We start from the raw sequence: 26,748 nt of genomic DNA, 5'->3' as shown, positions 1-26,748 counted from the left end.
AGGGAATCACTAAAAGCAATCAGCGAACAAGGTCAACAGCACTCAGCAGAGGGCCAGCGCAATGGTACTTTAGCAGATCAAAATGAAGACTGGGAAAAGGATGACAGTGCTTCACAGCCGTAAGAGGCCCAGGACAGCTTCTCAGGAGTCGTCTCTAAATGGAGAGAAGATAATCGAGAGAAGGGAATTATCTTTATTGTGTAACAGGTCTCCCGACATGAAGCTTGTTAAGGTAACAAAGAGCTAAAAGGTTCAGTTGGTGGTTAGCATCATCTTTTCTTGGTACAGTGACTCAGGTTTTGGACTTTGAGACAAAGGCCTTAATTTCATAGATCTTGTTCTTCTCTAGCAGTTTGTGTTGTCACATCTGATAAATAATTACAGAATCTCTCACAAAGAACTATAGATATCATTTAGGGTTAACTGGTTGCAAGCAACACAAGATAACTTTGATGAACTTCAGCAGAAAGGGGATTGATTGAAAGGAAGTGAGAGAGGTATTAGAATCCATGATGAGACTGAAGAGCCATGCCTGGAGATAGGCTCAAAGGTGGGGAGAAGGTCTCAGAGCAGGAACTATTCAGTGGTCTGGGCTGAATGAATTGACAGTTTTCCTCATCATTATTATCTCTGCTTAAGAAAGAAAGTCCTCAGTTGGCCTCACCAAGACAGCAGAAAAATGAAGGAGAGTGGGGAAGGCGAGTAGGGAAAGGAGGTGACGATATTAATTACCCATAAAAAATCTAGATGTTATTAGCAACATAAAGGACAATGTGTTCCCAGTAGCCAAGATAAAACCAATGTCCACTATAGTATTAAAAAAGAAGTTTGCACCCTAAAGTCCAGGAGCAATCTACTTAACTTGCATTAACAAACATCACATAAAGCACACATACGTTTTTCATATGTGAACTAACAGACTAGTTTCAGTGAATACAACGCCTGATGCTTGGTAGCTGCTCAATAAATATTTGTTGAATGAATAAATTTCTTTTGCAATGTTATTTGTTCTCATACTTTCTTTATGCCATTTATATTTCCTAATATCTAGCAAATATTCCATATTCAAAATTAGTGAAATAGAACCTCTAAAAGAGAAAGCTCAGTGCAGTGAGAAGAGTACCCAATTTGATTCATTTCTTGATTCTGCTCAGTGTGACCTTGGGGATGGGTCACAATGGCTTTGAGGTTATTTCTTCATCTGTAAAATGAAGTGGTAGAGGTAGATGCCTTTTAAGCATCCATCCAATTCTATAAGTCTAACATCATGGTCACAAATATATAGATGACAGAGACTCAGAAAACTTGGGAAAAATGTTTATAATTTTCACAGTATGAAGTGGTTGTACCCTGAATCTGGACAGAAAGTAAAACCTAACTTACTTGGTAGTATTTAGGAGAAATTGACAATATTGTAGAACATCTAGATCACTGTTATCAAACTTTAAAAGAAAGGCAGCAGAATCAAGTTTTCAAATGAAATCGTATGTTGAATACCAATGTCTAAAACAAATAAAAGTCAAACTACTCTGACTGAAACAAAAGAGGGGTGCCTAGAGCCTCATAATCACACCCTTTCCCACAGTTTCCTGGAAACACCATTTGACATCACTTATTTAATTACTGATTGACTATCCCTAAATTTTTCTGTACCTTGAAATAGTTTTAAAATGAGATATCGAATTTAATTTGGATGAGAAAAATTAAGAAAAAAGCTTTCCATGGAAAAATAAAAGCACATATACTCTCTTTCAGAGTCAGTTGACTTAAAGACAATTTTATTAGTCTACAACAATAAATTTTAATTTGTAAAGCAAAATAAAATCTAGCAGCACTGTTTGATAAAACAGTCTTGGTCTAGACCCTACATTATGAACTAGTATTATATAGACTTGTATCGAATGGTGAAAACTTAGCTTCCAAAACAAGACTTATTTAACAAGTTAAATTATAAAATATGAAGAAACTTCTTCAATATATAAATCAATAGCTTTATTTTTTTCAACTGTCTTAAGAGGAATGATGTATATGTCTCTGAAACCAAAATAATTTTGCACATGCCTTTTTTAATCACCAAAGAAGTAATTGCTGAAAGATATAAAAGACATAAACACAAATTGTCATCTCTGTGGCTCATTGTAGTGGCCTTCTTAGCTTTAGCAAAAAGAAGCAGTTGCTTTTCTCATAAAATCACTGTCCCGTCCATTCCACTACTTTGAAATATCATCATCGAAATCATTAAGACACATCCTATTAACTTGGACCATGGATTTCTATACATAAAATACCAACCATGAGTCTTTGTTTTTGAGTACGAGCTTTGAAAAATTAAAACATCTTTGTTAAATCTTTATTTAGGAACCCTAACATAGACAAAAGCACATCATTTATACCTTAAATAAGGGATTAATCTTGGTGATCGATTTGTTGGATAGTTATTGAGCTTTAATGATGCCATATTTTTAGTCATATTTTGATTAAGGTATAAATGATAAATGATTTTTAGTCAAAGCAAAAAGCAATGAAGGTTTTTCTGAAAGACATTTCACCATAGGCAGCAACAAAAAAAAAGTATATTTCTTAGTCGTTAGTGATCCGATTGACCTCTTTTGGCAGGATATAAGGTTTAAATTGTCTAGGCACAACCAATTAGATATGATATGACTTATTACATGGATTTGTGACTCACAATCAAGAAGGAAGGCAAAGCCCATCTCTCACTGTTATAAAAGGTCTCTACTGTTTCCTAATCTATGCTGATTCTGCCAATCATCCTTCTGATCTCTTGATTCAATGGTTTCAAGATTCACTTTATAGCAAATATTTAAGACACACCAAGTGATGTAGCAGATGTGATTGGTGCCCTGCCCTTATTTCTTCATCATTTACCATCAGAGCTCCACTTTCAGCTGCCAGCAACTGAAATTCTGTCTGAATACTTTCTATGGTAGCCAGAGCCTACTCTGCCTACACATGGGTCATACCAGAAGACACTGGGGGATTTTCCCAAGTAACTCTCAACCAATGACTGACGAGTTGATAAATACACTGGCTTGCCTCCCCTAGGACAGGATAACTCTAAGGTATGTTGTATATAGCCTCCTAGAGTTCCCAAGTGGAACTGAAGTTGAATTGCCTGTGGTGTAACTTGCTAGATATATACTCTTTTTTAGCTTCTCTCTCTTTCCTGACTCACTTTCCCATTCCCCTAGCACTTCTGTAATAAAATACTCACATTTGAATCCTTATTTCTATTCTAAGTTGCTTCTGAGACCAACCCACAGTAAGACAAGGGGATATAAACATGAATACAATGGGAGTTCTACTTTTAAGGAATACTGTCTATAACAGAAAACCATTAATAAACACAACCAACAACAAAAACAGTAACTAAGAGGAGAAATACACAATGTTACATTGTAAACAGGGGTGTGCTGGCCCAGGTGAAGATGATAATCTAGAGTTTCAAATGTTTTGTGCACCACTGGAATGTTAGCTAATGGTTCTTCCTGTAATTCTAATATTATCCTCATCGGTGAAAAGTGACAGGACTTTCTCTAATAGTCACCTAGTCTAAGAAAGTCATCTTACAAGGGTAACAAAGAGGGTAGGAGTATAAGTTTGCTTCAATTTCATGACAGCTAAAGAGGAATCAGAATAACATTATAACGAATTCTACCTGACCAGTGAATTAAAGCTATAGCTAATATAAAATAGAATTTATCCTTGTATCCACCTTTTTGACAACCCATCAACCCTCTAGGCAAATATGTGGAGAGCAAAATGAAATCAATATTCTGGTTACTGTTTGTCATTAGTTTCTGACACACAAGGAGTTGGCCATTGCAATGCAACAGCAGTGAACAAAAAAGTCGGGCAGTATTGGAGAGCAATTTTTAGGAGGTCGTGTTGTAGAACAATCAAGTAGATACCTTAGCTTAAATGATCAGGGAAGGCTTGACTTAAGCGGATGAGGAGGGCAAGCATCCCAGGGAACTACTGGTGCAAAAGCACCTGGCCTTTGCATGTTCAAGCGATTGCATGTAGTTTAATCACTTTCTGCTTGGGTGATTTATCTTTGATTTACTCTTCAGAAGTGATCAAAATATGGCAATACTGAAAATCAAATGGTGTGTGTCAATAAGATTGGCAGGAGCCAGACTACATTGGACTTTACAAGTAGTTTAGATTTTGTGCTGCTTTAAGTACTGACAGCATTTAAGGAAAAAGGTGACATGATCTAAATTTTAACAATGTGGTGTTTTTTTAGATTAGAGGGCAGAAAGAGAAGAAGCAGGGATACCAGCTAGGTAATAATTGCAGTAAATCCTAATAAGCAATAGTGGTAGTACTAACACTAGTAGTGGGAGTAGATACTCAATTTAAGCTATTTCTGGGTACAAGTAACAAAACACCCAACCTAAGATGTCTTAAATGAGGACGTTTGGTTTTAGGTCTTACGTTTAAGTCTTTAATCCATCTTGAGTTAATTTTTGTGTAAGGTGTAAGGGATCCCAGTTTCAGCTTTCTGTGTATGGCTAGCCAGTTTTCACAACACTGTTTATTAAATAGGGAATCATTTCCCCATTGCTTGTTTTTGTCAGGCTTGTCAAAGATCAAATGGTTGTAAATACGTGGTGTTATTTCTGAGGCCTCTGTTCTGTTCCATTGGTTTATATATCTGTTTTGGTACTAGTACCATGCTGTTTTGGTTACTGTAGCCTTGTAGTATAGTTTGAAGTCAGGTAGTGTGATGCCTCCAGCTTTGTTCTGTTTGCTTAGGATTGTCTTGGCTATGCAGGCTCTTTTTTGGTTCCATATGAAATTTAAAATAGTTTTTTCCAATTCTATGAAGAAAGTCAAAGGTAGTTTGATGAAAACAGCATTGAATCTACAAATTACTTTGGGCAGTATGGCCATCTTCACAATATTGATTCTTCCAATCTATGAGGATGGAATGTTTCTCCATTTGTTTGTGTCCTCTCTTATTTCCTTGAGCAGTGGTTTGTAGTTCTCCTTGAAGAGGTCCTTCACATCCCTTGTAAATTGCAGTCCTAGGTATTTTATTCTCTTTGTAGCAATTGTGAATGGGAGTTCACTCATGATTTGGCTCTCTTTTTGTCTGTTCTTGGTGTATAGGAATGCTTGTGATTTTTGCACATTGATTATGTATCCTGATACTTTGCTTAAATTGCTCATTAGCTTAAGGAGATTTTGGATTGAGATGATGGGGTTTTCTCAATATACAACCATGTCATCTGCAAACAGAGAAAATTTGACTTCCTCTCTTCCTATTTGAATGCCCTTTATTTCTTTCTCTTGCCTGATTGCTCTGGCCAGAACTTCCAATACTATGTTGAATAGGAGTGGTTACAGAGGGCATCCTTGTTCTGTACCGGTTTTCCAGTTTTTGCCAATTCAGTATGATATTGGTTGTGAGTATGTCATAAATAGCTCTATTTTGAGACCTAAAACCATAAAAACCCTAGAAGAAAACCTAGGCAATAACATTCAGGACATAGGCATGAGCAAAGGCTTCATGACTAAAACACCAAAGCAATGGCAACAAAAGCCAGAATTGACAAATGGGATCTAATTAAACTAAAGAGCTTCTGCACAGCAAAAGAAACTATCATCAGTGTGAACAGGCAACCCACAGAATGGGAGAAAATTTTTGCAGTCCATCCATTTGACAAAAGAGAGATTGTATCTTTTGGATAGATAAATATCCAGATTCTACAAAGAACTTAAACAAATTTACAAGAAAAAAACAGCCCCATCAAAAAGTGGACAAAGGATATGAACAAACACTTCTCAAAAGAAGACATTTATGTGGCCAACAAACATGAAAAAGTGCTCATCATCACTGGTCATTAGAGAAATGCAAATCAAACCACAATGAGATACCACCTCACGCCAGTTACAATGGCAATCATTAAAAAGTCAGGAAACAACAGATGCTGGAGAGGATGTGGAGAAATAGCAACGCTTTTACACTGTTGGTGGGAGTGTAAATTAGTTCAACCATTGTGGAAGACAGTGTGGCGATTCCTCAAGGATACAGAACTAGAAATACCATTTGAACCAGTGATCCCATTACTGGGTATATACCCAAAGGATTATAAATCATTCTACTATAAAGACACATGCACACGTATGTTTATTGCGGCACTGTTCACAATAGCAAAGACTTGGAACCAACCCAAATGGCCATCAATAATAGACCGGATCAAGAAAATGTGGCACATATACACCATGGAATATTATGCAGCCATAAAAAAGATCAGTTCATGTCCTCTGCAGGGACATGGATGAAGCTTGAAACCATCATTCTCAGCAAACTAACACAAGAACAGAAAAGCAAACACCGCATGTTTTCACTCTAAGTGGGAGCTGAACAATGAGAATACATGGACACAGGGAGGGGAATCACACACTGGAGCCTGTCGGGGGTGGGGGACTAGTGGAGGGATAGCATTAGGAGAAATACCTAATGTAGATGATAGGGTGATGGGTGCAGCAAACCACCATGGCATATGTATACCTATGTAACCAACCTGCACATTCTGCACATGTACCTCAGAACTTAAAGTATAATTAAAAAAATAATAATAATGACGTGTGTAGGCTGGTTTCACAGGAAGCCTAGTCCTAGAGCAAGCTCAATGACATCATTAAAGAATCCTCTTCCAGACTTTCTAATCTTCACCCTCAAATTGGAATAGCTATTATATGACTGTCACTAGCAATTGAGACAAGCTGCTCCCTTATTTATATTTGGAGGGAAAGGCTGGCCTTATGTGCTATTTTATGAAGCAGGATTTTTCTTTGTCAGATTCTCCTAGCCCTCCTTTTGATTCATTGCCCCAAATTTATTTAAAGCTGTCCATCCTTGTATCCAATCACTTGCACGGGGCACAGGATTACTAAGATTGGCTTAAGATGAAGCAGACCTCACCCTGAGCTGGGAATGGTGTTGGCTTGCCTTGAGTCACATGGCCCATGTGAAAGGATGGATATCTAAGGGTTGGTGGGGCAGGGGAGATGAGTATTCAACAGGAAAGGGGAAGGGAAGAATGGAAAAGGCAAGCAGTGTACTAACTACATGAAAGATACATTTGAGGTAGAGTTGATAGGGCTCACCAATGGATTGGGTATTGGGAGAACAGAAGATTCAGTAAGTTTCTGTATTTTGGCTTAAACAATTGGGTTGGATGTGGGTATATTTACTGAGGTGGGGAAGACTGCAGGTTTGAAAAGGATAATGAAGGCTTCCAAACAAGTTAATTTTAAGATACTCAGACATGGAGAGGTAATCAAGTTGTTAGCTGAATATATGAGATTAGAGTTTCAGGGACAGGCCAAACAGAAGAGATTTGAAATCATACATGTGGAATTTGTTTAAAAGTAGCTGACACTTGTGAGATTACTCAAGAGAACATATGGATATAGCAAGAAGTAAACTCAGGAGACTTAAAGGCAGAGTGCAATAGGAATCATTAAGGTAGTTGGAAAATCCAGTCCCCAGCATCATGTGTATGGGTGGAAAGAGGGTGGTGTTAATTGTCAGCTCTCTGCCAAATGGGTGGGATGTGTTACCTCTCTCAAAATGCGAAGTGTGGAACAGGAAGGATATGTTTAAAAATATACAGTGCAGACGACAACATGGTGTAGAAAGTATTAATAATATAACATTCAATCTTTCAAAAGGGAGTTGGCTTATTATGACAGTCCTCTAAATTAAACTTTTAGTGGGAATCGGATGGACATGGCATCCCCTACAGCAATTCTATGCCAAGGCCTAATGAAAAATACTGACCATTATTACATCTACAATTTGATTTCAAACACAACTGAATTTTGGAAAATAATTATGAAAAACTACAGGGGAAAAAAGGGAGTCATCGCTAACAGAAACATTTATGTCTGTATCAACAAAATCTTCTACCATGAAGCAAATTTGCAAGTAAACTTCATTTGTTCTGTGTATCTACTCAACTAAAATTTAAGGAGCATTTATGTGAGACTATATTAAGTGCTGTTGAAAGAGAAACCCTAAGTTGTGTAGAAGAGACCCTTCCATTGAAGATGTTTTTTTTGTTTTGTTTTGTTTGGAACCACTTCCTAAGTGACTATGGGCAAATTATTCAGAATCTTGGTGCTTTTCTTCATATATGAAATGTACATGATAATGTTACCTGTCTCAGGGTTGTTGTGAAGACTAACACATATAAATAGCTGAGAACAATGTCTGGTACATATAAGCATCAGTTATTAAGGGGATGTAAGGCAACTTCCATATAAGTGGTAGCATGGCTCAGTAATAAATAAATACATAAATTTGATTACTTGATTATCACATGCTAATCTTCAGCTCAACCCTGCAGGGATTCTTTCCACTTTACAGAACAGGAAAACCATTAACAGACTGTTCTGAAACTTAACACACAACTAATAAGTGGTCTAATTATGAGTCAAACCTTAAAGTAACATCAGAACTCATGCACTTTCCAAAATATCATGCAAGAAACCCAAGAGTCCAGAAACCTAAATTCTAGCTCTGTATATGCCTCCTATTAGCCATTGCAATCCTGGGCCCTTTTACTTCCTTACTGTGAGACTGTTTTCTGTTTGACAAAATGTTTACAATAAATAGGCCTCTCCTCCCTGCTTCACAGGGTGGGTCACTGTGAAGGTCAAATGAGAGAAATCTATAAATCGTAAAATTTCAAATAATAATTTTTTTCATCTGCCTGACTAATCTCCTTTCCTACTTCAGATGTATTTTATCATCCTGATGCCAAATACCAATTTTCAGGTACCCAATCCACAACAACTACCTAAATTTTGATATTTAATTAAGGACAAAACACTGGATAACTACAAATAACCCATTAAAGCCTCTGCTCAACTCCTCTGAGGTTTCAAAATTATACCTCAACAATTTAAAATCATCACATCAAGTGGACATCATTCAGGCCATCAGTTAGTAATGTCAGTAATCTGACACTGTTAGGGTGACCATATCCTGTAACCGCAGACCAAAATACTGAGAAAATGCACATCAAAATACTTCTTAGCATGTTACAACATTAACATGGCTGCTTGTCCTTCATTATATTTATAAAAATACCACTCATCCATTCAAAACTTTTATACTTTCCAAAGTTCTTTGGTGTTCCTTATTCCATTTGATCATCTAGCAGTTCTGTTAGGCAGGCAAGGTAGGTTTATGCTTGTCTTATGTTCAAAATCATTTTGAAGTATAACTTGTATTTCAGGCCACCAACCCCTATTTTGGTGTCTGCACTGCAATGTTACATACATTTTACATTTGAAATTACTCAACATTACAGATTGATTGTAGTTCTTAGTAATAACATTTACATTTGAAAATATTCCTAAAAAATATCCCGTACATTTAAGTTATCACAAAGAATCCTTTACAAATCAAATTAAATCTCTCATTCACAAAAGTAGATGTGGCAACAGCTATCACTCTGCGAAAACTCAGTTGTACTAAATAAGCCTGCTATGTAGTACCTCAAAATATGCACTTGTTGATAAAGTATCTTCAGCCCATGTCCTCAATTTTAATAGAAGATACCATTCTTAGAACTGTGATTAAACTACTTTGGACTTTAAGTACCAATAACACGCTAACAACCATTAATAATATTATTAATGGCTCAGGAACTAAGTAAATTACAGCAATTTAAAATGATTAATATTTTTAAAACACAGGTTTTGAAAGGTCACCTTATAAATGTCAGCAAATGTTGCCTAAGCTATCAAAATACTGAAGCGATTAAGGTTCAACATGATGTAAAAGAAATTCCTTATAAAACAGAAGTAACAATTAATTGATGTGGTTTAAGAAAAGTACTGAATTGGGAATCAGGTGAAATCTACTCCAGACCATTTATCTTGAGCCTCACTCAGTTAACATTAAAAAAAAAAGTTTCATAATATGCAATTTTACCATCTATATATAGTAAGGTTTTGGAAAATCATGAGAAGAAAATTGATTAGAGGCAAAAGATTAAGACTTCTGAACCAAACCAAGATTATATCAAAACATTTATTTTTTGTGTTACAAAAACACAAATAAATCCAAGCAGATAATGAAATAAACACATTTTTTTTAGTGTCCCATCCTGGGTTTTCTATGTCCTAGAATTTATTAAGCAGGTCAAGTTCAGGCTACTTCAACACTTCTTCTGGATGCTATGAAGTCTCCATCTTATAACCATGTTTCTCTAGTTCAGCTCTACGATAAAACAGAAAGAACATCACCAGGCATTCTTTAATAACATTCTTTCAGAAATAATACAGTAAATAAATAAATAAATGAGCTTGAGACATCAGTTTACAGTATCACTGAATAGTTTTATTTTTGTCTCTGAAGAAAAAACTACTTAAGAAAATTGGATATGAGTCAATATAATACTTAAAATTTTGCTTTTCCCATTAGTTAACTTGTATTTTATCTTCTTTAATTGTCTTATAACTCTATTTGTAGAAGAAATGTGAAGGAGTTACTGCTATCTTCAAATACTTTCCAAATGCCATATGAATGTTCTGTTCCTAATAAATATTTAAACATAAGTTTTGAGACTCATTAACCTCAGGCAAAGTACACATCACTATCAAACCAGATTTTATAATGATCATTACAGGTATTATTGTATTACTATTGTATATGCAGAAAGAATAAACAGATTGCTTTCCATATTGACATATATCTATTGCTCTAACCAAAATATATACATATATATTAGTAATCAAATTTAAAAGTGTGTGAAAATTTTCTGCATTAACCATATACGTAAAATAAATACAAAAAATAAGTCACGGAATATTAAACAAGACTTTACTTTCCTGATTTTAAGTATGAATGAAAATCCCAAAAGTTTATACTAGCATGAATATACAAACATAAAAATACTTTTTTTATAATTTCAAATAATTTGACCAATCTAAAGATAAATCATATATTGAGAATGTCATCTGCAATTGTTGATCTGCCTTAAATAAAATATTTGTACAAAATGTTTAGCTATGTCATCAACTTCAAACTATTTAAACTACCATTCAAAATATCACCGCAACTTATTTGCCACAATTCAGATAAAAGTTTATGACAAAATTATTAGATGGCTAAGCCATGATAAAACACTAAGTAAATTTAAAGTATGATTAATATGCTTTACATCATCACATCCAATAAGACAGACATTTGTTCTCAAGTCAATTTGGCTTAGACACCACCACACTATTCCAATGCAAACACATGACGGGAATAATGTATAGTATTTAGTATTCATTTCTCAAAACTCTTTTGCTTTCCTAAAATTTTTAGTTATTTAGAATACAAACAGTGAGCTAATTTCCATAAATTATATCAAGGCCACAGATTGTTCAAATGAATCATCCTTGTTTTCTGCTAGGGTATAGTATGGGCTGGTGGTATACACACTGGATTAAGAGTCAAGAGCTCAGTGCAAGTCTCTGACTCTGGCCCTTCCTTTGCTAACAAATTGCTTCCTTTGGGCCCTTCCCCGACCCCTCAGGAAACTGGAGATTATAGTAGCTGCCCTTCATTTATAACAACTTATCTCCATTGTTTTGAGAGCTAAACGAGAGAAAGTTATACAAATGTAATATAGTATACATTAAAATAAGAATCAAGGCTGAAAGGAAAAGCTAAAAGATTCTATTTCTGATGATCACAGAAAATTCAAATGTTTCATACAAAAACTCTTGTTGCCAATCTTTAGGGAATGTGGTAACTGTCTTTGAATTTTATCTTCTGCTAAAATTTTACACTTTACTCTGTAGAATATTCACTTTAACAGCAGGCAAGAAAAACAAACAAATGAACAAAAAAACCCCAAAGTTCAACCTACAATTTAAGTAACAAGTATACCAAATCTGTCCTTCAGGTTTGTGTCTATTGGCCTTCCTAATGGGAGGTGGCTGGTCACCAAGTGCCTGTATAAATTGTTTACAAACACAAACGAGATGATGAAATGCTTCTCTATCAGCTAAATTCTTAGAGAAGATGAAAGATTCTTTGCTAGAATTTAAAAAACCAAAAGAAAAAAATGGAGGCCACCAAGTACAAAACAAAAACACTAATAATCATGAGGCTGCTGAATGGAAAAATCAACAAAGACAAAAACAGAAAACCCCAAAACAACTGTAATATCATACAACACACACAGTGAACATACACCATCTGAAACAAAAACAGCAGCAGCCTTTGTGCAACAAAATAAGAAAAAAGACTAATGGCCACTAGTAGGTTTGAAAAGTCCTCTTACTATCCAAGAAACTACTCAGCTTTATGACAATGGCTATATCAGATTTGGCAAATCAGGAACTATACTGGCCTTTTTTTTTTTTTTTTTTTTTTTGAGACAGAGTCTCGCTCTGTCGCCCAGGCTGGAGTGCAGTGGCACGATCTCAGCTCACTGCAAGCTCCGCCTCCGGGGTTCACATCATTCTCCTGCCTCAGCCTCCCGAGTAGCTGGGACTACAGGCGCCCGCCACCCCGCCCAGCTAATTTTTTTGTATTTTTAGTAGAGATGGGGTTTCACCCTGTTGGCCAGGATGGTCTCAATCTCCTGACCTCGTGATCCACCCGCCTTGGCCTCCCAAAGTGCTGGGATTACAGGCGTGAGCCACCACGCCTGGCCTATACTGGCTTCTTAGAGTTTTTATGTAAGACATGAAATAGGGTTGAGAAAATCATACTACTACCTATTTCTCCTAATATATAAAGAAACAAATGATATCAGAAGCCGCAAAAACAGAATGACTTCAAGTTACCTGGAAGCACAAACTGGCCTTATTCTTTCTACTTCTATCTGTTAAAGGTAATTACACGGAAAGAGAAAGCAGAATGTAGAAAGTGGGTGGCCTGCTACATGGATAGTTTTTATTTAACACACACCATAGTCTAAGCACTTAACACATATTAAATCACTTAAATCGCAGTAAAGCACTAATTATCATCTGAATTTTATGTGTGAGAAAAGTAGGTCACAGAAAGGCTAAGTGACTTGCCCAAGGTTCATATGGTTAAAGAGGAGGCAGATCTTGGGTTGGAACCCTGGCAGTCTGATTCACACTCGAGTCTGAGATGCCTCTCCACTGTTAAATAGGATTAGGACGAAATAACATCAGAAAACAGTAAACCCCATTCTTTACCATGGCTTATGATACTATGTTAAGGGTTTCCATGTACTTTACAGAAAAGATTAGGAAGAGTAACTTTGTGTGAGTTTTTTAATCAAGATAAATTTTTTAAAGCAAGGATTGTCGGAGGCTGTGTTATTCAATATGGTAGGCATACGTGGCTATTTTAATTAAATAAAACAAAAAATTCAGTCCCTTAGGTGCACTAGCCATATTTCATGTGCTCAATAGCCAATGTAACTGGATTGCTTGTATACAGCAGCTTTTCGAACATTTCCATCACTACAGTAAGTTCTATTTGACACCACTGGCAATGTAGCAGCAATCTTAGTGAGGAAAACACTCATGACTCAAAGGGGGAAATAAAAAGAAAAATCTTATTCACTAATGGAGGCATCAAGATTTATAACCTCAGGCAAAAAACAACCACCAAAAACAACAAAAATAGATTGATATACCTACAGAAATCCACAAACCTAAAGGCAGAAACACAACAGAGTACATAACAGCACTGTGGGGGTGTATTATAAAAACAGTAAGCCACAAAAATATAATGTTCTATTTCTAAACCAAGAAAAAGGCAACATGTAATGATGTGAAATCTAATTATCAATACATTTACTACCAAACGTTTCTTGGTAAAAATTATAGTATTCAATAATGTATCAATTAGTTTTAAGAGGAAAGTACTAATGAAAGACACAAAAGAAACAAAACTTCAAAGGAATCTATTTTGAATGTCAAAGGAAGAAAACTTATTTAGCCTCAATTTAAAAATGTCAAAAACATACCAGGGAAAAAACTCTGACATGTGATTAAGAACACAGAGTAGGGATCAACAGCATTTGGAAGACCTGAAAATAGTCTAATAGCATAACGATGCTAAGGAGGAACAAAAGGGAATGCATATTTTTCAAAAGCTAGTAGGGTGTTCTCTAACATGGCTCATTTTTTGAAGGAAATAAAACAAAGACAAATGTAAAAAGAAAGTGCATGAGCTTGTACACATAGAATTAATCTGATCCTCGAAATAAACTGAAATCTGTAAAAAGAAGAGAAGGGGCTTTTAAGAGCCATATATTGATCAAGAAGAATGAAAAAGAGCAGGTCCAATGCTTGGAACAGATGATGTAACATTAACAGATTTTTTTTAAAAAGCAGGATTATTGTTCAACAGCTATCATTTTTATCTTGTCCATAAAACTATAAAAGGAAAAACAACATTATTAAGACAAAATTGAAAACTTATTAAGACGGGTAAGATAACCGCATTAAAGCAGTTTAAAATCTCAAGGCTCTGGATAATTACATCTCAGGGTACTGGAAGAACCAAAAGATGTCAAAAATCAGTCAGCAATATTTGAGAAACGGAAATAAAAAATTGTAGAAGTATCAGTATAACAGTGAAAGGTAAATTGTACTATTTCTAAAAAGGAGAATAAAGTAAACGGGTAAAATTATTATCAGTCTCCAGCAAAATTCTTAATGTATTTAAAATACAGAGCCAATAAAAACAATGCAGTGTAGGAGCTGGTGCTACTGCATTACTATTAGAAATCAAAGTTTAAAAATGTATTATAAACCTTTTCACTTTCTGTTTGTACAAGCTTATTAGACTAGTAAATTAGAAGACTGGAATACATACATCTTCTATATCTTTACTTGAGCAAAGTATATGACAGTCTATTTATTCTTGCAGCCAAGACAGATAAATACAGGCTGAATCAAAATAAAATTAGGAGGGAAAAAAGTCTCTTCAACAAATGGTGCTGGAAGGACTAGACATCTATATGCAGAAAAATGAGCTGAAGCCCTATTTCATAACATATACAAAAATTAACCCAAAGCAAAGACTGACATGTAAGAGCAAAAACTATAAAACTCTTAGAAGAAAACAGAGATAAATCTTCACTACCTTGAATTTGTCAATGAATTATTAAACATGACACCAAAAGCACAAATAACAAAAGAAAAAATAGATTAAAATATGGCTATAATTTAAAACAAAAAAAGAAAAACAAGTTTTGGCAAGCATGTGGAAAGACTGAAACCTTCACACCCTGCTAGTACGAATGCTAGTAAGGACATAAATTGTTCAACTGCTGTAGAAAACAGTTTGACAGTTCCTCAAAAAGTTAAATACAGAACTAACAAATGACCCAACAATTCCACTTCTGTTTATATATATATAATTTTTTTTCAAAAGAATTGAAAACAGGTACTCAAATATATGTACATGTATGTTCATAGCAGCATATTCACAATAGCTAAAAGGTGGAAACAGTCTGAATGTCCATCAACTGATGAATGTATAAAACGTGGCAAATCCATATAGTATTATAAATTGGAATACAATATACAATATGGAACATGTACATGGAATATTATTCAGTCATAAAAAGGAATGAAGTACTGATGCATGGTACAACGCGAATGAACCTTGAAAACATTACACTAAGTGAAAAAAGATACCCACGCAAGGTCACAATATTGTATGATTTCATTTATATGAAGCATCCAGAATAGGCCAATCCTTAGAGATAGAAAGCAGATCAGCAGCAGCCAGGGATTAAGGGAAGAAAGAGCGTGGAATGACTGCTTAGTAAGTACTGTTTCCTTTTGGGATGCTGAAAATACTGGAACTAAATAGAGATGTTGGTTGCACAATATTGAGGATGTACTAGAAGCCAATGAACTGTACACTTTTAAATGCTTAATTTTATGTTATATGAATTTTACCTCAATAAATAAACGAAGTCAGGTAGATTTATACATGAATATGACACAGTACATTCTCACAACCCCAATCTCCATTCCACTTTGAGAATCACCAGTCTATTAGGTCCCAGCACTTTATGATTCTAATTTCTGCTGAGTTATTTGATATTGGTAGAAAATTAACATTGACAGAATTAAATTCCCAAGGATAAGAATTGGCAAATATGCTTCTATTTTACTACCTTTATAAAAGACTAGAAAGAATAAAATTTGTAGGCAATTACTCAAAGTGTTCATGTTTAGAATCACAGGAGATGAAGACAATATGTCTTACTTTACACAGTTCAAAAACCTATTTCAAAGATTAAGTAGCTTTTAAGAGGTTAATTATCTACGTAAATTGCATATTCCATGCTTATAATTAATACTGAACTACAATAAAAATCTGGCTTAAAACTTACCGTAACTGATTAGAAAAGTCATCCTCTACATTGTCATCATCCCAATTATCCTCCCAGACATGTGCATCTTCATCTTCATCTAAGCCAGCCCAGTCTAAAAATAGAAACAGATGCTGTCTAAATATTTCTCATACATTATTTCCACAATTACAAAAACTTTGAAAAGCTTGCTACTGAACACTTACAATTCAAAAACAGCTAAAACCGTATCTATGAAAAACGGTATCTTCCTTAAATCTGAGTTTATGCTGTCTAGTTCTCTCAATTCTTGAGTTTGCAGGTAATCTGAAACAGAAGTTAATACAAAAAATCCCACCTGCCATGAAAACTTGTAATTTCAGGAGGATATTTACTTTACTGATTTTTCTTTGTACTCATTTTTGGAAGGTCTACTTCACAATCTTTCAAAACACAACACAAAACAACCCTAAAGCAAGTTGAGTGGCAGGAAGATACCAGTGTGAAATTTAAAACTGCAAAACACAAGGATAACTTATATACAAATATTTAAAAGTAGACCAAACTGTAAGCCACCACTAGTATCTGCCTAATATAACTGATACAAAATTTATATTTTTAAAGGAAGAATAAACGTAAATATGCATAAAGAAGAATATTGTAGTTTTTAGTTTTCTAGATTTTCTTCCTCTCTTTGGTAGTGGTAGAGGGGAGGTTGACACTGAGATTTCAGCTTTTGTTTAGAATGGTGAGAAAGTACATATATATTACCACTATTCTCTAACCTCAAATCTCAAGCTCTAAATATGCTATGTGGGTTGAGCCTGGAAATAGAAATTATCTATTTTATAGTTATTTTAAGGAGTCTTTATAAAGATATCTAATGGGAGTTTTATGTTACAAAACAATAATTTAAATAAAGACTAGATACTATGTTCTTAAGGGGGTGACATAACTCAAAACCACAACAGAACTGTTTCAGGTTCTAAGACAACAAGCAGATTTTTCTACTCAGCTTGAACCACTTCCAACTAACCAGTTTCCTAAACTGTTTAAAGTAGGTCACTTCCATCTGCACTGGTCCCTAAAAAGGAAATAATCATGTGTCAAAAGATTCAAGCCAGAAATATAAAATAATATTTGACACTTTTCTGCTAACCTTGTAAGTCTTTGAAAAATACTGTAGAGTCTTATCTTTTAAAGCAACTATCTTTTAAGAAACAAATTTTTTTCATCTAATTATGATTTGATTCAAAATGTTAATTTCAATAGCTATTAAGTGATGTCTTCAAGTTGACTTTACTTCTTTTAACTAATTAGAGAGGGGAAAAAATATTTAAGAATGGAACAATTTTTTTTTTTTTTTTTTGGAGACAGAGTCTCGCACTGTCGCCCAGGCTGGAGTGCAGTGGCCCGATCTTGGCTCACTGCAAGCTCCACCTCCTGGGTTCATGCCATTCTCCTGCCTCAGCCTCCTGAGTAGCTGGGACTACAGGCGTCCGCCACCACACCTGGCTAACTTTTTTGTATTTTTAGTAGAGATGGGGTTTCACTATGTTAGCCAGAATGGTCTCGTTCTCCTGACCTCGTGATCTGCCCGCCTCAGCCTCCCAAAGTACTGGGATTACAGGCGTGAGCCACCGCGTCCGGCCAATTTTTTTAGTTTATAAAGTTAAACTCTAACGATCATTTACAACAAAGATAAAGCATCTCTCCTTCCTCTAATAACCATCTCATGCTATTTTAATGGCAGGGAAAGGAAAGGAAAAAGTAGAGATAAAGTCCCAGGAAAAAGGAACGGGCTCATGAAGAGGGGGGAAAAGAATACTGTGAGCAACATTTTAGGTAGAACATATAAAAAAGATTCATAACAATAGCTCTATATTTCTTTGGTATTACTATACAGTACTTCATAGTTATGACACTACTGAGTAAACAAAGATGAAAGAGCTGGCCAAATTCTTCGTTAATTATCTGATAAATCTAGATAAACTCTGTAGCCTTAATACCGTTATCCTAAGCAGTAAGAAGCACTGATGTCTATGTAATAGCATACCATCCTTCCAATTATGACAGATGAGGAATCTGAGAAATAGCCTCTTTTCCATTACACCTTTTAAGCAGTTAAAATTAATACGAGCACTATTAAGAAAAACAGTGCTAACACTGATAAACCAGAATCTATAATCTATTTTAGATAGATATTTTAAGATATTTTAAAGAGTTTATTAACTTGGATTATGTACTTAACTATATTACATAAAAAGCTTATGTGATAGTAGGTATAATGCCCGAAAATAGTACTTCCAACACTTACAAATTCTCTATACTATACATACATGTTACAATATATGTAAGTTACAATACATACAAACTCTACTCAATGTATAACATGAAAAAGCTGTAACTATTGTAATATCTGGGTTTAGCTGACATTTTCTTGGATCTCTGAATTGTGCTTTAATTTTCAATTCTAACACTACACTGACAATCAAGCAATTGTAATCACTCAGTTTTAAAGGGTTAACTTCAGAAATAATTTTTAAAAGGACAAAATATAACCAAACAATGATATACCCATGATACCTGATATACCTCATGTCTAATGCCATCCTTCAATATGCGGATGGCCTTATAAAGCATACACTTTACCTTAAACACTAAATGCATTGCCAGAATTGTGATTAATTATGTAAATAACCACAGCTGTATTTACTTCAATGTGTATGCCTCCAGATGTGTATTGGTTAAAAAAAAAAAAAAACAAAAAACCTACATTTTAAAAAGTCAGAATTGGAAATAACCAGTAACAGATGCCTAATACGTAAGTTTCTAGCAATTCTTATTTTAGACGTTGTCCCAAATTGGGCTTTCTTCACTTTGGCTAGTTGAGAATTACATCTGTGACTAGCTTTAAATTTAAAAAATCTGAGCTATCCAAGATCTCACACACACTTCACCTAAGTATCACCTTGACATTTAAGTACAAAAAGAATTTTCTCTCAACTTAGAAAATTCTTTTAATACTTACTTTACCCTACTCTGCAACATACATTTCAAAATTTCTGAAAGGCATGAAATACAGCATTTTTGAGAAAAGTAAAAAGGAAATTCCACTCATACTAAATAGGGTTGCAAATGTTCTATTCTACACCACTTTCAAGAGCATCAAATTCTTATTCCATAACAATAAAGGTATTCTGAATACAAACAACCTAATCTCCAACCAAGTTTCTTCAAATACAAAACATGCAAGTATATACAGAACATTACATGAAAAGAAAAATACTCAATTGAACGTTCACCATCATAGGTGTGTGTAAAAGAACAGCAATACTTACAAACAGCATCATTATACTCATGAGTATGATAATGAAGCCACACCATATCTAGTGATTCTGAGATAAATTTACAAGTGCTCCTGCTGAGGGAGTATGAAACAAATTATTTTTTTTTCAAAATTTCACTTCTGTAGGTTATCATAATGCAAACACGTGTATACCCCGCAGATCTAATGTCTAGTCAGTGACTGAGAAATCAATACCTAGCACTGCACCACTTTACTACTATATTTTCTCTAACAAGGACCAAAAATGTTAGTGAAGAACTTCAAACAAAAAGCAAGTCATAAACAATGTTTTTATCACCAGGCTGTTGGTGAGCTTTCAGTTATTTGTGGCAAAGAGTCTGAAACAAAGGATCAAAATAACTTCATTCATAACTACTCTTACATTTTTTAAAAAGGAAATCCAAACCCAATTATTTTCATCAAGAATTTAAAAAGATGTAAGTCTGACAGAATGGTTCCACTTCGTTGGTTCTCTTTGTTGATTTGTGATTTTTTTTATACTTTAAGTTCTGGAATATATGTGCGGAACGTGCAGGTTTGTCACATAGGTATACATGTGCCACAGTGGTTTGCTGCACCCATCAACCCATCATCTAGGTTTTAAGTCCCACATGGATTAGGTACTTCTCCTAATGCCATTCCTCCCCTTGCTCCCCATCCCCTGACAGGCCCAAGTGTGTGATGTTCCCCTCCCTGTGTCCATGTGTTCTCATTGTTCAACTTCCACTTATGAGTGAGAACATGTGGTGCTTCGTTTTCTGTTCCTACATTAGTGGGCTGAGAATGACAGTTTTCAGCTTCATCCATGTCCCTGCAAAGGACATGAACTCATCCTTTTTTGTGGCTACATAGTATTCCACAGTGTATACATGCCACATTTTCTTTAACCAGTCTATCATTGATGGCCATTTGGGTTGGTTCCAAGTCTTTGCTATTGTGAATAGTGCTTCAATAAACACACACGTGTATGTGTCTTTATAGTAGAATGATTTATAATCCTTTGGGTATAACCCAGTAATGGGATTGCTGGGTCAAATGGTTATTTCTAGTTCTAGACCCTTAAGGAATCACCACACTGTCTTCCACAATGGTTGAACTAATTTAGAAAAGCTTTTTTTTTACAAAAGAGTAAAAGCGTTCCTATTTCTCCACATCCTCTCCAGCACAAATTTTTTAAAATTTATTTGTTTTTTCTTTGGCTTCTTGAACCTAGTAGATTTGTGGTTTTATTTTTAATTCCATAAAATTCACAAAAGCCATTACTCTCATCTTTTCCAAGCCCTCATGCCCTAGATTCACCTCATCTCGGTACCCTCATTCTGATCTACCCTTGACATTACTGAGTCAAGGGTATCCAATCTCAACTCTACCATGCATGTTCTTAGACATGCATGGGCAAAATCACAACCCCAGATTTCTTCTTATTCTCAACACCCCGTATCAAACTAGTTGCCAATGCTTCATCACTTCTACCTCCCTTACTATTGTGGCATCATTCTCTTCACTTCATTTCTAAGAATAATTTATTTCGCCCTTAGTCCTCACCTGAGTTATTTCAACAATTTGCTAATTAACCTCCCTGACTCTAGTCTTTCTATCTTTTCAAATTAATTCTGCTGGGTTAATGTTTCAGCATATTGTCTAAAGGAAACTTACACGTATCACTGTCATAAGCAAAACAAACAAATGAAACATTTTAAAAACCACTTCTCATCTACTTAAGGATTTTAAGTCCAAACTGGTCAGAGGCTTAAAGCTTTCCATGCTTAGGCCGCAAACTACCTGCATTTGCAACTACTATTTCACAAGCAAATACAATATACATACACATTTATTTTTTACTTCAAAGCACCTACACCTTTTCCCTTCTTTTGAAAACCCCTGGTCAGCTGCAGTGGCTCAGGCCTGTAATCCCAGCACTTTGGGAGGCCGAGGCGGGCAGATCACCTGAGGTCAAAAGTTCAAGATCAGCCTGGGCAACACGGTGAAACCCATCTCTACTAAAAATACAAAATTAGCCACATGTGATGACACATGCCTGTAATCCCAGCTACTCAGGCTGAGGCAGGAGAATCGCTTGAACCTGGGAGGCGGAGGATGCGGTGAGCTGAGATCGCGCCACTGCACTCCAGCCTGGGCAACAAGAGTAAATCTCCATCCCCTACCCAAAACAAAAACAAAAACAAAACAAAACAAAACCCTTTCCTATTTGAAAGCCCCATTCAAAGGCTGCTACCTCACACTGTACGACTGGAAGTAATCTGTTTCTTTTGAACTGCTATTGCACTTTACTATCAGTTGAAAGAAACCAAATTACATTTTACCCAGAAGCCCAACAGGTAAGAGAAACAAAGGCAATGTTGCTCTGGTCTAATTGGGGGTCAGGAGAAAAGGGCTTGGAGTCCCACCCCAGGATAAGCCCCACCAAAATACTAAAGCACTCTAGTTTGGTGTTAAAACCACTGATCCTCCTCTCTCTTGACAACTACTACTTACTAAGTTCAAAGACAAATATCTATAGAAGTCAAATTTGCCTCAGGACAGCCTCTAATTAACTGTGACCTTGGGTAAATTAAATTTTGCTGATCCCTAGGTATAAAACTTATACCTCAAACAGCTATGAAGACTCAATGACACTGTGTATGTAAAGCACTCAGTACTGATAAATGGCAGCTAATATCATTCTCTCCGTACTTTTCACTACCAGATTTATAGGAAACACTCAACAAATATATGTCAAATGAATAAATCCTTTATTACATGGTAATCATAGAAAGGCAACTTGTGGGATGAGGGAGGTGAGTGGAGAAATATGTCCTAGAATATAAACAAAACAATTTCTACCAAACATTACATGTACAACAGAGTACACAACCAGACAAAGGATTAAGGATATTTGGTAAATTTTAAATACTTATGAAGAAGAGTACAGTTGTCCCTCAGTATACTCGGGGTACTTGTTCCAGGGCAGCCCAAGTATACCCAAATCTATGCATACTCAGGTAACATGGTCAGCCAAGTGGTAGTCAGCCCTCTGTACACGTGAGTTTCATTTCCCGCAAATATCGTATTTCCTTTTCCCATTTAGTTGAAAAAAATCTGTATATAAATGGACTCTCACACTTCAAACCATGTTGTTAAAGGGTCAACTGTACAGTTTTTGAAACTTTTATTTTCTTCTCAATGTTTTCACAGTTCATCACATCTTTCAATGAGTAATGTTTAACAACCAAGTACTAACATTAAACACTACTTAAACCACAATTGCTTACTGCTTGCGCATTCCATAGCACCAATGAAATAGCTAACCAAATAGTTTTTCAAATAGTTTTTCAGTGTTTAATGTCCTGGTTCACACCTCTCACTATCCCTTCCCAAGCACCAGCATCTTGATTTCGGGGTTTTTCATTCCAATCTGTGTGTACCCCTAAATAATGTATGTTACTATTTTATGTTATTGTTTAAGTACTTGTGGAAAAACATTTAATGGCAATTTTTTTTAATTTACAAGTTTCTAGTACTGCAAAATAAGTCAATTATCAAATAACTCACAAATTTAACAATCTTAAATTTGAATATATTCAAAATTACTAAATACATGTCAGACATAGCTCAAATTCTAAATAAATATTATACATCATCCAAAATCCAAACTCCTAAGTACATTAGAGGGGAGAGAAGACAGGAGACTAATGTTTACTGAATACCAACTTTGTGCCAGACTCTGTTTACATATGCATCATTGTTCTGGACTAAATCTTTGTACCCCTGCCCCTCCATCCCCCCCAAAAAAAATTATTATGTTGAGGCCCTCATCCTCAATATGACGGTATTCGGGAAGTAATCAGGATTGAATGAGGTCTTGAGGGTGGGGCTCCCATGATGGGATTAATGCCTTAAGAGATACCAGAGAGCATGCACTCTTTCACTCCGCCACAAGAGAACACAGCACAAAGGCAGCCTTGTGCAAGGCAAGAAGAGTGGCCTCACCAAGAACTGTATCGACCTACACTTTAATCTTGGACTCCACAGCCTCCAGAATGGGTGAGAAAATAAATCTCTGATGTTTAAGCCACCCAGTCTATGATATTTTGTTATGGCAGCCCAGGCCAACCATTACAATAATGTAATCCTTTCATGACTCTAATAAATATTATTAGCCATATACTACAGAAAATGAAAGTGAGTATTAAGATGGTAACAGCTCAGAGAAAAACATAACGGTTAATCTTACTTAAAAAATTCAATCCAAATCAAAATGATACAATTTTACTTTTCATTCATGAGGTCAGTAATGACTAAAATGTTTACTATCTAGTGTAGCAAGCTTATGAGGGAAAAGGTGAACTGTAGATGGAAACAAATTGGCATAATCCTTCTCAAAGGCGATTTGAGAGTATCTGTCAAAATTTAAGACACGCCAGGTCTAAGATGAAGTGTCTAAGCCCAAACAGAGCAAGGAGGGAATTTGTGGAGAGGGGCAGCATGATGTGGTTGGTGTGTCAGAGCCTGGCCAGAACGAAGAAGTCACCCACACTAGAGGAGGGGAGGGTGGCCTGGCATAAAATGTGGAGCCCGAGTGGGGCGAGAAGGGCATCTGCTGGGAGCACCAAAGATTGGTTAGGAAGATGACCAAATAGACAATACATTGAAGATAATGGAAGCCAGGTTTCTCACTATTGAAGGGAATAACAGATGTAGAAAGGGAAAAAACTAGAATGAATCCAGTGGTGTTGAACTGCAACTGGAGACATCTGTGTGAACCCATGGTTTTATACATACACACACACACTCCTGTACATCCCTAGCTCCTCCCATTTAGAGGGTCTGGGAGCAGGAATATCCCAAAAGCAATAAACACAAGCAGAGTGAAGACCTTGCCTTCTAAATACCATTCCCCACTAAAAAGAAATCACATTGGAGAAATGGCTGACTTCAGGTATAAAATTAGTTTGGAATACACCTTGTGCCAGAATGCTAGGAATTGCACAAAGAATAATGGAGACATGGCAAAAGGACACAGAAGACAGCCTGAAGGGGTTCCGCATGTTCAAATATGGGACAATCTGAGAATCTAAATAATAGTTACAAATTATAACCTACTGAGTCACAATCCACTAGTCTACACTGCTATATATTTTTTTAAAAATGAACAAGTTACAAGTTTGATGATCACTGGAATACCGTATTACATACGTTCAAAGTCCCTCCCCCAAAACTGCCTATTAGAAGGAAAAATTAGTAACTTAACAATGGAAAGTCCTAACAAGCACCACCTTAATAGAGTGATCGAAGTGAACATCCTCAGTAATGGAACAAACGAGAATAATGTTCCACCTAAAAAGATGTCATAGGAACAGAGCACCAGGACTATAATGTAGAACTTCTATCATGAGGAAATAGGCACAATAGAGGAACATTCTACAAAATATCTGGCCAATAGTTTTCTAAAGTGTCAAAATCATGAAAGTTAAAGACAAACTGAGGAAATGCTTTAGACTAAGGAAGACTAAAGAGACATGACAAGATAATGTAATCCATGACTCTATAGTAAGACATTATTGAGACAATGGGAGAAAGCTGAAATGAATCTGTGGATCAGATCATACAGGTTGAGTATCCCTTATTCAAAATGCTTGAGACCACAATGTTTCAAATTTTATATTTTTTTGCATTTTGAAATATTTGCATTATATATTTACAACTGGGCATCCCAAATCCCCCAAACTGAAATTTCATTTTGGTACTCACAAAGTTTGAGATTCTGGAGGAGATTCTGGAGGATTTCAGATTTGGGATGCTCAACCTATAGTAATGCATCAGTGTGTTAATTTCCTGATTTTGATGGTTGTCTTGTGACTATGTCCTTGTAGGAAATACACATTAAAATACTCAGGAGTGATGGCCATCAGGTTGGCAACTTATTCTCAACTGGTTTAGAGAAAAATGTTTGTACTGTACTTTCAACTATTCTGTAAGTTTGAGATTATTTCAAAATAAAAATTATATTATAAAAAGAAATAAAAACGAGTCTGCCAATTCAATTTGGCAATTTCCTCTCTAGGAGTTTATCTTATAGATTAGCACACACACAAAAAGATGTAACATATTCATTATCTGTAACAGAAAAAAAAAAAACCAACACCTAAGCAACAAAAACCCTAAAGCTGTAAGGTTATTCACTGCAGAATATTCCTTTTTTTTTTTTTAAAGGCCAGGTGTGGTGGTTCACCTGTAATCCCAGCACCTGGGAAGACTGTGGTGGGAAGATTGCTGAGGCCATGAGTTCAGTACCAGCCTGGGCACACAGTGAGACCACATCTCTAAAAAACAATTTGAAAAAAAAAAATTAGGTGAGGTGGCACATGCCTGTACTCCCAGCTACTAGGGAGGCTGAGACAGAGAATCACTCAATCCCAGGAGTTCAAGGCTGTAATACTCTGTGACAGCACCACTGCACTCCAGCCTGGGTGACAGAGCACCAGAGCAAGACCATGTCTCTTTAAAAAAAAAAAATACATACACACACACACACACACACACACACACACACACACACACATATATATATATATATATAAAAAAGAACCAAAAAAACCCCTAATATCTATCAAGAAGGGACTAGACTATCTAAAATGCACACAATGAGGGCATAAGGTAGATTTTTATATTGATGCAAAACTGTACTAGAGATACATTAAATAATAAAAATCAAGTAGGAGGAAATAGTATACATAGTATGTCTTCTGTGTGTGTATTTAAAAGATATATATACACAAGTACAATTTATAAATACATTCTGAAAGGATACTAAAGAAAAGAACATTTAACATTGGCTATCACTGAGGCATAAATAACTTTTATGGAGAATGGTAGAGGGAAACTGTGTTTTTACTTTTTAATTTATACACTCATAAGTTTAAATTTTTACCATAAGCATTTACTTACACAATTATCCTATATAATATACTATAAAAATATTTTAAAGAGGAAGTTAAGTAACTAGCATGAGGTGACAAGCTGAAAGTTTATGAACGGTAGATTTGAATCTAGGCCTAA

The 26,748-nt window shown here is 35.5% G+C and overlaps 1 protein-coding gene across 3 annotated transcripts in view; it reads right to left on the bottom strand.

Moving 5' to 3' along the window:
* SEM1 (SEM1 26S proteasome subunit) overlaps positions 1-26,748 on the bottom strand; it is an 89,277-nt gene that overhangs the window by 57,487 nt on the left and 5,042 nt on the right. The window contains exons 2-3 of one of the 3 annotated variants that reach the window (XM_007982098.2): positions 16,383-16,476; positions 10,068-10,270 (exon numbers count right to left, since the gene is read on the bottom strand). The exons of 1 other annotated variant lie outside the window; for it this stretch is intronic. In XM_007982098.2, the coding sequence (XP_007980289.1) occupies positions 10,228-10,270; positions 16,383-16,476 (137 nt within the window). In that variant the 3' untranslated portion in view covers positions 10,068-10,227. Of the gene's footprint in view, positions 1-10,067; positions 10,271-16,382; positions 16,477-26,748 lie in introns of those variants that run through there. One more of the 3 variants, XM_073009116.1, reaches the window with a different exon arrangement.

This window comes from Chlorocebus sabaeus, chromosome 21 (genome assembly GCF_047675955.1).
Source record: "Chlorocebus sabaeus isolate Y175 chromosome 21, mChlSab1.0.hap1, whole genome shotgun sequence".
NCBI classification, from domain to species: domain Eukaryota; kingdom Metazoa; phylum Chordata; class Mammalia; order Primates; family Cercopithecidae; genus Chlorocebus; species Chlorocebus sabaeus.
This window is presented reverse-complemented; position numbering and strand designations above follow the sequence as displayed.